Below are 11160 nucleotides of genomic sequence, written 5' to 3'. Positions count from 1 at the left end.
AGTAGAATTTGAACATCCCAGTGACTACTTAACACCATAAGTGTCTATAAAGCTTTCGCAAAAAAAAATATTTTCATCACAGTATTTAAATTCATGCATGTTTCTCTGCGAGTAGATGCATTGTTAAATAATCGATCATACAATCATCCAGGTATTTTATTCGGATGACTCCAGAGCTAGAAACATATCTGGTTTTGGCATTTCTCACAATCAAGAGGGAAATTCCTTTAGATTGAGTGACTCTTGCTCGGTTTTCGGTATCAAAACTGATAGTAATTGATCTCCGCTGCCAACTGACTCAATGGTTACCCTCATCGAAATACGTTACATGCTCGTGAAAAAGCTTCTAATATACTTCTGCAGCTCAAACAATTAGCATATCAGTCACACATTTAAAACATTGAGTGAATAAAATTTGCACATACGTTTCTACAAGCAATCGATCTAAGAATCTGACAAGATCGGTAGGAATAAGAATTTGAGAAAAACAACAACATTACGTAGATCAAGTATCATATTTCCTTGTTCCATGTTCAACTATAAAATAATGATATACGATGCATAGCTCTGTAATGCTGATAAGCGTCATTGGTTCAATAGAACAGATTGAATTTTTGTTGTGGGTAAAATAAATCACCAAGGTTTTGCATTACTTTTACAAACGTACAAAAAATGCTCAGCTTGTAGAACCAAGTCGAGTAGTATACTACATTCGACCCGTAGAACCACTTTTTGATCTAAAGGTTTGGCTAGCGATTACTATACAATTCTAGGAGACAAGCAAAACCTGTTTGCAAGCGTGAGATTAGTACATCACGCTAACTAAATGTGAGCGTTAGTAGCTAAGTCAGAAGATCAGTAGACTTAGAGAACCCGGTAAGCTCGGTTGTGTTGCATTCCGCTGTTAGAACGAACAAAGTGACGATGCGAGGCGCACTGTACTATGCAGGTGGGGTAATTGCGATGTTGTGTTGCATTACCAGCGCCGAAGGTAAGCGGCAGTTAGTGTACTGTTTGAAAACCGGCATATGCGTGATTACTATCGTTTTTTTTTCAGTCAAAGCCTCATCGTGCGTCACACCATCTGGAGTAAGCGGTAAGTGCGTACCGTTAGAGCAATGCTCCAATCTTTTCGCCTTCAAGCAACTATCACAAAAAGTATCCGAAAAGGCGGAAAAATATTTAACAGAAGTGGAATGCACTTTAAAAGATTCTTCAGAAAAAGGGGTTTGCTGTCAGCTGGATCGAATTTTTCAGCTACCGAAGATCTGCGGTGTTTCCGCTAATGATCGAATCGCACACGGAAATGAAACCGCCGTCTTCGAGTTTCCGTGGATGGCATTGCTGATGTATCGCGTCGAGTTTAGCGACGAACTGCAAGGTAATTGCGGGGGAACCCTGATTAGCGATCGTTACGTACTAACGGCAGCTCATTGTCTGAAGCGAGACGAACGAGTCAAGCTGTAAGTTATGGAGATTTTTAAATGTTGATATAACACTGTTTAACACAAATTATTCTGGGAATCTCCGCAGAGAATACGTACGTCTGGGAGAGCATACGATCAGCCAGGATCCCGATTGCACTACGATAATTGAAGATGGAGAAGTCATCGAGAGAGATTGTGCAGATCCAGTTGAAAATGTTCCCATTGAGTCATATGTTGTACACGAAAAATACCGCAGCTCCTTTCTCGGAAATGATATCGCACTGATTCGGCTGGCAAAAGTTGTCACTTTCAAAAGTTGTTTACTGGGAATGAATGGGGATTACAGGTAATAATCGTTACTTTCTTTGCAGGTCACATCCAACCAATTTGTTTACCAATGTCTGCGAAGTTGAAGGAAACTCTGCTACCGAAGTACATTGCCAGCGGTTGGGGTCTTACGGAGCAACTTGAGCGTTCGGATGTTCTGCTAAAAGCAGAACTATTAAGCATCAATAGAACAGCATGTCAAAAAAGAATCGACGAAATTGGCGAAGTCAAGATCAAAGGCAACTGGCATAACGTCACCATTGGTTCGAAACAAATCTGCGCGGACGGTGTCAATCTGGTGGATACCTGCAGGGGTGATTCCGGTGGACCGCTGATGTGGCCGGTTGATTATTTTGGCCGAACGCGATACGTCCAGTTCGGCGTCATTTCTTATGGGGTCGATAGCTGCGGTGCGGTTAATTTTCCAGCTGTTTTTGCCCGAGTCGGAAACTACCTTAGTTGGATTCTTCTCAACATGAAAGCATAGGATAGAGAATAGAGTCTCAAAACTAAACTTAAGCAAACGAACTCATAATATTTGCAACCAATAGCAAATTCGATTCAAATCTTGTTTTTTGTTATGAAAATACTTAGCATTACCAAATAAAATTTACGATGAAAACTTATATTTGTTTTATGCTGGAATCTATGTGTTATAGATTTATTCTCTTTGAACACTTCATAAATTTATTTCAATTAGATAACTTATGCTGCGTAGAAATGATAGAACTAAAAGTTAAACTTTTTTATTAAATTCAATTTAATCAAGACTTGTTACGAAAGCAGTCGAATGCTTATCCTACAACTCAAAATTTCTTGATTCAGCTGTTCCAGAAAATTGTAAATCAATATCCCCCAACAATAGAAACGTAACGCTTTAGCTTCGATTCATTAGCTTATGAGTAATGTAACTCGTCTCTAGTCGGGACCAGTAGACACATATCAGTAACACATCGAACACCGACGGGAGAAACAAAGCTGCCTGTTACCACTCGAAGCGGGAAGGTAGAATCATCATCAGCAGGTGGGGGGTGGCAATGCGACGCAAGAAACAATGTGCCATAATTTAATCTAATCCCGTCGACCCGCACAGAATCGTGATCTGCACGAACCACGAGCTGCCGAAGGACCCGACTTGACCCCGGCCCGGTTCATCTTTACGGAACCACATCACGGGGATTTCAGTTCCGTTCGAGGTCCACCGAGATCCCCTCGTATGCAGCTGGCCGCGCACTGGCTGCTGTGCAGGCAAAGATAACCGAGCACGGGGACGGAAAACTAATTTCGTATTCATTATGAGTGCGTACACACAACTCACGGCGTATTATTGAAACAAAATACGTGTATCAATATCCCGGACTTCGACGGGGAGATTCGAACCGAACCGTCGCCGCCGGAGTCACCCATATCATGTCGTGCGAGGATATGTGTAGCGTGTACGCGCTCTATGTACAAGCTTTTCAACTTTGTCCGTTTGATGAAGGCAGTGTGGGGTGGGGGAGGGGGGAGGTGGAGAGGGCAACGCTCGTATGTCACGCGTTGTCCTTGCCATGATTATTACGGCACGGAGCGGTTCGATTCCGTCGCATTGGGACTGGGAGCTTCGAAACTCCATCAAAGCTTCTATCAACCGGAAAGCAAGTTATTTTTACTAACCGGAACCACTTTCACAACAATACGTGGCCGTCGCATTCGACAGGAACTTAATTCCGTTCCCATTTTCGGGGGAGCAGCTTGGGTTGTTAGATTTTGTACAAATATTCCCAACTGCGTGACGTTTCGCCGGGGCTAAGCCGGAGCGAACGGAATGAATTAATTATGAACGAGAAATTTATGTTCGATCGAAACAGGTAATGATGCCCATCTATCTCACTTTCACCGCCATCCAGTTTGTCAGTTCAGTAAGGCTGCCTGCGCTGTCGTCATGCTTAATTTAGTGCAAAATGTAATAGGTTTTCCATGTTCGTACCGTGGTTCGACTGGCAACTTACTCACCGAGAGTGTTGGGATAAAATCTGTCTACGGTAGCGAACCTATACATTAGAGAAATGACAAGACACTCACCGTTAAGGCAACTGTCAACATCAAAACGGATAACGGCAATGCAAAATGATACAACTCGCCCGTTTTGATGTTGACAGTTGCCTTAACGGTGAGTGTCTTGTTATTTCTTTAATGTATAGATTCGCTAGTCTACGGCGAACACACTCATGGTTGATGCGTGCGTGTGATCGTGGCTCCTGCTGATTGCGTACGTCTGTCGATTGACGAAGTTAATAGCCTTCAAGTGTGTCTGTCACGATTAACTGAAGAGTTCGGATATTTTTCGATTTGTCGTGGCTTTAAGGAAGCTGTTTTGTTTCTATTGTCAGTAATATTTCTACTGATTCAGCCGTTTGCGGATTTGCTGATTTTTCGGTTACAAAAAAAGTATAGTTTTTATGGAGGCTTTACTTAAACGTCAGGTTACTTGTGATTGTGAGCATTAACACAAACGTTTCTATTTAGCCATTAGGAGATGTTGTTTATTGATAAAAAAAAAATGTTAGAACATTTGACGTTTAGAATTTTTATTGTTTTTCGTTTTTTGCACTTTTTGTAAGCGTTTTTGCAATGTATTGATGTTATTTTCAAAACCTTATTGTTTTTTAAAAATATTTTAAACATTTCTTCAATACAGGCCGGACTTGATTATATACGATTCGATTATACATAATACAAGACTCGATTATGTACACCCAACACAAACGGGGAACATTTTGTTACTTTGGTGCAACTTTTTATTACTTATTGTGTATTAGACCGCGCATTATACACAAAGTAACAAAAATTATGACGGCCACACGCTTGTATGTGTTTCTGCAGGAGAACATACAGCCTGGAACCGCAATGCATGTGTTAGCAAAACTTCACTCATTGCGTTTGTATTGATGCAACGGTCAGGTTTATCTCTGTCCCCTCATTCTCACATCATAAGAATCTCACCCGTCAACCTCAAATGTCTAATTAGAAACACCACTATTTCGTTCCCCAGTGTTTACTTGAAATGAAAATATGCAATACCGTGAGCCCAGAGTTGCGAATATTGTTCGGGATGGTCACGAATTTTGTATTTTCAAACAAGTCCAAATGAGTTTCTATGAAGCACACTCATTACTTGTTTTAAATAGCTTGCATAAAGGTAAATGTTTGTGTTTTTCTCTGACACAGTTCACAAATCGTGATGTGATTCCAAAACGCATTTGAAGTCTTTAAAATCATCAACGTTAGCATACTGTATGACGGGGAAAATGCTGCTTGGCAACACTTGTCATATTATTTCTTTATTCCGTATGCGTACAACAAACTAATACACGCACACCGGATGAATTGGAGATAGAAGGAACGGATTGAGTTGCGATGACGGTTTGTCTTGCCGTGAGTTAATGTGCAGCTCTAAGTAGTGCTGTACATTAACCTGCGGCAGGAGGAGTCGCCCTCGCAGCGCATGTACAACATATGCGACGGTGTTGTTTTTTGACTGAAGATATAAAGGGAGCATTTTTCGACAGAGAAAATTTTGCATGTGGTTGAAACGCCCATTATTAGATAGTCGTACTCCCGTACCACGTGTTTAATATCGTCGGTTTCGTGCAACACTGGCACAACTCAAAATCATAGCTTCGAGAAAAACGCGTTTGAAAATTTGCGTCGAAAATTTATTTTTCGATTTTCATGAAAACTTTGAAGTTCAGGATTATTAATTCTTGTTTAACACTTTTAGGTCTATTATGCACATAACCTTATTTTTAATAACTTTATGGAGAAATTTCGATTTGTGCAGCAAAGGCACTTCTTCTCATAACTCTGGATTTTTTAGGAATTTTAAAACGGGGTTTTGTGGGATTAAACTTAACTAGATTTCGCATTGTTTGCCATCAAAAACTCAAAAATGCAAAATTTTGAGTTGTGCCAGTGTTGCACGAAGCCGACGATATGTGACAGCAATCAGCATGTGTTGTTACTTGACTGGAGATGAACTTTATTGCTTTTTAAGTAACAGATTTGTTACCTAATGAGTCGTTTCACGTTTTTGCTAATTAAGTAATACGGAAAAACTTTGCGTGTAGTCTTTTAATACCGGTTTAATATCTGGTTTCGACGTGGGATTACGCCTTTGTAAAATTGGGAATGAAACTTGGAAATGTTGCGTCGGATTTCAAACGATAACAATAGCATAACCACATGATGAATAACAATAATCAATATGTTGGTGGATAGATAAAATGTTGAACAATTTTGTAACACGTTGGTTATCATTATTTTTCCATTGCAAAACGGTAAAAATCGATAAAAAGTGTCAAGGACAAATTTACGCGAACAATGAACCAATCACATGCGAGCTTTCCTAGCACAGACGACATGAACAGACCAACCATTTCCTGTGAAAAAAAAAAACTGATAGAGTCTCCCCGTCCCAATAGGTCAATTTATGTTTGCTTCCATGAACGCAGACTAATTTGATGTCTCGAAGAAAAAGATTTCTCGAAAAGTTTGAAACAACTCCCATTTCTTGAACCATCTCTATACCTGGTATTAGAGCGTAATAAAAACTGTTGTCTTGAAGGAAAACATGCTGGTAAAAGCAACGGTACCGTAGAGTATATATGTTGCAGAGAGCCGCTAGTTTCTCGTCGTCTATCATTGCAGCGGGCACGATTTCTATTCACGTGCAATCAAAACTGCAATGCTGCTATTGATGGGGATTGAAAGCTCATCACATGAATATGATTACCATAAAAACCATCAATTACTCAACAAGAATCGAACATTTTTGCAACGGTTATAAGTTATTTTCATTTATTTTTTATCTTCGATATTCACTAAACAATCGTGACCGACATAATATCGAACGAGTAAATTCATGCAAACTAACATACTAATTTATGGAAAAGTAACGCCGCACGTAGGAGTATTTGAGCCAAAAAGCTGGCCAAAAGTCCAAGTCGCTCTTTTTTGGTAGTAATTGGATAGATTTATATCAAAAACGTGTTATTTTCGTATAATCAACACAAAAAAGGTTACATCCATTTAAAACGTCACCCAATATATTAAATATTACTTTAAATTCGCTTACTCCATTTTTGTAGTGTCTTTTTACACATGATTTAAAACAAGATTTGGAAATTTCCATATAAATCTTCATTTAATAAAATGGCAATAAAATAAAAAAGAGGAACCAGGAGGAAGATTTTTCTTTTCGGATATTTTCAGAAGGCTTTGACCTTCCTGTCAATGGATAAAGCTTCGACGGGACTTGCGCGGAAGGTTACTAAATCATATAATTAATTTTACAATACAATGGATTTTTCGCGGTCGGCTTTCACAATCACTTATTTCGTAAACAATCCATGATTATTCTATGCATTCAACGTTTTAAATATTGCAAAACATTTTACTTATATTGTAGATTATGTCCTGTGAGAGAGAAAAACTTTTTGACAAAATTTTTCAATTTTTTACGCCACCCGAGCAGTAGCAAGTATTTTTTAAACTGACCAAATTACTGTGGAATAACTTTGAAATATAACAGTTTGGTTTATGTGATAAGACACAAATGGGTTCTTGGATAGCATGAGGGTATGTTTCAACTGAAATCAATTGAAAATAATGGAAATCGTGTGTTTTGTATGTCGGACTTTTGGCCAACTTTTTGGGTCAAATACTCCTATGTGCGCCGGCGAGTGCTTTTGAATTTTTTGTGCAGTTACTAAGATCTATTCAGAATCTCTTTTTTATATTTCAACATTGTCAGATATTTTTTATTTTTTATTTTACGAATAAAATAATATACTTATATTAGCTGTCTTCGTTATACAGTGAATGTAATTGTTGGTAAATATAACAAACTTGTGAAGCAAAAAAATGAAACTTCTTAAACTTTAACTTCGTTGTAATTGTTAAATGTTGTTTGCCCAAAAAAAACTACAGGCACAAGATCACCAAGTGTAAATGAAGATCTTTCGAGTGTAATTAAATATCTTTCTCAAAACTAAAGGAAGGGTGAGAATTAAAATACGTAAATCATTGAACAAACGAATTTATTGTGTCTGTAACTACAGTAATTACAGTATTTAGTCCCACGTCACCATTTCATACAACCCTAGAGCTGTATACCTTGTAGTATTTCATCACTTTATCGTTTGCTTTTCACCACTTTGACCTAAAAATCATTCCATTTTGTCACTTTTTGATACATGTTGGAAATGTTCTAACAATTTGTTGACACTTTTAGATTTCATCTACGCAGCACTTCGACTTTTAAGGCGGTTTACTTCTGTTAATTCGTGTTATGGAAAATTTCTTGACGTATTTTTGTCATTCATCACAACGTTTTATTACCCGAGTTTCCACATAGGGTACCGAACGTCTTCGTCAGTGGTTTTCTTCGGCAGGTTTTTGCATAAGATGCTGCAGAAAACCTGCCGAAGAAAACCTCTGACGAAGACGTTCAATACCCTATGTGGTTATCATTTTCAGTCACTTTTTGGAATTTTTGTTGTTATTTTCAACACAACTCTTACAACTTTGGATAGTAAAAAATAAAAAACACGTTAGTGAAAACAGCAAATTTTTGAAACACTATTTCTCCATTTGCATTGTAAACCTTTTTCTACACTTGCTCCTTTTTTTGCAATTTTTTAAGAGTTTTCTGTACTATTTTAAAATGTTTCTGTTACTTTTTCGTGGCGACTTGCTTCAGGTTTTGGCTTTTCGGCTTTGCAGTCTCAGTAAGGTATCTAAACGAATGTTTTCTTCACATCCACATCAGCAACACCACACATACGGCTAACCACCGAACACGAACCACCGACGTCGATGGAATCAATTGCACATATGCAGGACTTTTACACCAAGTGAAAGCAATACGGGAACGAATACAAGCCACCAACACCTTACAGCCAAACACATTCACACACACACACAGGCCCGAAGAGGTTGAGCCTGGCCCCCGCTCTTTGAGGCCCAAACCGATGGGTTACCCCCTTGTCTGCGAGCACGGTGGATAGAGCGAAAGCTACACCAGTCAACTAAGCGACGGCCATTGTTTTATAGCTCTGTTCATCACATAGAAATCCGCTGAAGGTATGTTCTGCCGTGTCACTCTCCCTCTCTCTCACGTTTGCATATTCCAGTCATCTGTTCCTGACGGCCGCAACGTCACACTCTAATCTGAATACCGGTTAAATATAAGTAATTTAAAATGATTTGCATTGTATACTTTTTCAACGCCTGAGCCTTGTATGTCTTGCATGTGTTTCGGTTTTGTCCACTCTGTGAGCAGGTGAGTTATTGGTTGTAAGTCCTCCTCAAATAGCGGTGGAAAGCCGCCCGTAGGGTCCATGTAACCCCTGAGCTAGTCGTTTGTTACATTTGGCGAATCTATTTTGAATTTATTATTTGCGTTTTCTGCGTTGAAAATTCAAATATTTCAGCTATTGAAGGCAGCCAACCGAGATCTTTTTTACATGCCATAGTACTTCTTATTGTATTTAAGAAATCATCTTTATTAATCTCACATTATATGTATATGATCATATATATATTGTTATATTAATCCAATTACATAATGGTCATATCACTTATCAAAGTGAATAATGATCAAAAACCCATCCCACTAACAAAAATTCCTTTCCGTGGCCAAGAACGGGAATTGAAAAGTTGGAGCCTAAAATTAATCATGAGCAAGTTCGGATCTCTTTTTTACTATCTTTAGAGCATGTTTTTAATTTGAAATCCAAAGACGCATCAGCCTAAAACTCAGTTTTGTTTTGTAAATTTTGAAACGAGTCTTTTTGGAATAAAACTTAATCATAATTAGCATCATTTGACTGCAAAATGAAAAACTTTCGAGTTGTGCCGGTGTTGTACGAAACTGACGATATCCCCACCTGACTGTAAGGACGTGGCCGGCGCCGTTATTGGTCTATAAAATATCGGGTTATTGTATGATGCACAGTGAGAAGGAATTACCACTTCCCCAGTTTTTCTTTCAGTTGATTCATTGTGCATCTTGAGTGGCTCGGACCCATCACGGAGTAGCAACCATAGATATGTAATCCTCTTCCGGGCTATAGGGCCATCCACATACCACGTGGACAGCTTTGGGGGGGGGGGGGGTTGACTAATGTCCACGGTCCATACAATATCTTTAGAATTTATATGGACAGTTGTCCACGGTGGGGGAGGGGGGGGGGTCAAAATCGTTAAAAATCTGTCCACGTGGTATGTGGATGGCCCCTATACAAATACCTGCTTAATGGATAAATAAAGGATGGTGGGAATGAAGCTTCCAAATTAGTAGCAGCTGATAAGAGCAGGGGGTATCAATATCAGTAACGGCAGCGGTATATCCGATCGCTGTTGCAAGAGGATGATTTACTGGGAACTGGATTGACTAGCAGCGAACAGAGGCGGCGATTTCAAATATTTTGCTGCCTCCAATAGTGAACGGACCAACAGAGTAAACAGCATCTTCCGCAGTGCTAGATTTTGGATCTCCCTTCTGTAAGTGAAGCACCGTTGACATGCAGGCATGTTCCCAGTTTCTTGGAAACTTAAACCGACTAAACGACCACATTTTTCAATCTGAAGTATTAAAAATGAGTTTCCCACATCTTAGTACTACAGAAATTGTGAGTTTACTATCAAGAAATGGTGTGCTATTTACACCTAGGAACTGTAAGCGTCGTAGTAAGAGAATACAGCACCCGTTATTGATTCGCAGTGACTTTACAAAACTAATAACGAATAAACTGTTCAATTTTCATATTGTCTTTATTTTTAAAAACTTGCACAACTCATAATTAACAGTTTTGAGAGAAACGTATTGAAAATTTAAAACTTCATATTCTCAATTAACCCTTTTTGGGTCTATCAATATTAAGATTTCTGGAGACACGTAGAAGGTAAACCAGCCTAAAATCAAATGACAATACATAGAAATAGAAGAAATAGCATCCTTTACTTAGTACTGCGGATGAAATTGAGTTTTACCACTATCCGCAATGTTTTGGCAAGTGGCAGAAATAATTTGTCTACTGCAGGCATAATCGAATTATTTTGCCATTGCCAGATTGCCATTGGAATGAAATATGAGGTGATTCTTGTTATGTTGTTACCTCAGTAGCATTTTCTTCTATTTTCAAAACTTTATCGGTTGCCAAGTTGTCCTTAAAGCTAGAAGATAGACAACAGATTATAACAATACGCGCGAGTGGCAAAAAAATCTTTACTACTCCACAATCAAATGACTTTACAATGTTTTTTTTTTTACAATATATTTATTTGACACGGCACAGTACCGTTCAGTTTTACAGTGCCAGATACAAAAAATACAAATAAACTACTGCTGCTGCTTGCTGGC

The 11160-nt window shown here is 38.7% G+C and overlaps 1 protein-coding gene across 1 annotated transcript; it reads left to right on the top strand.

The window, feature by feature from the left end:
• The first annotated feature begins 839 nt into the window (after window positions 1-839).
• LOC129722701 (serine protease grass-like) lies at window positions 840-2380 on the top strand. Its single transcript, XM_055676380.1, has 4 exons — window positions 840-991; window positions 1058-1463; window positions 1534-1742; window positions 1799-2380. The coding sequence occupies exons 1-4, from the start codon at window positions 925-927 to the stop codon at window positions 2239-2241; spliced, it is 1125 nt and encodes a 374-aa protein (XP_055532355.1). The 5' UTR covers window positions 840-924; the 3' UTR covers window positions 2242-2380.
• The last annotated feature ends 8780 nt before the right edge of the window (window positions 2381-11160 follow it).

Source organism: Wyeomyia smithii, chromosome 2, assembly GCF_029784165.1.
Source record: "Wyeomyia smithii strain HCP4-BCI-WySm-NY-G18 chromosome 2, ASM2978416v1, whole genome shotgun sequence".
Lineage (NCBI taxonomy): Eukaryota > Metazoa > Arthropoda > Insecta > Diptera > Culicidae > Wyeomyia > Wyeomyia smithii.
The sequence above is the reverse complement of the archived record's forward strand: the minus strand, read 5'-3'. Positions and strand labels throughout refer to the sequence as shown.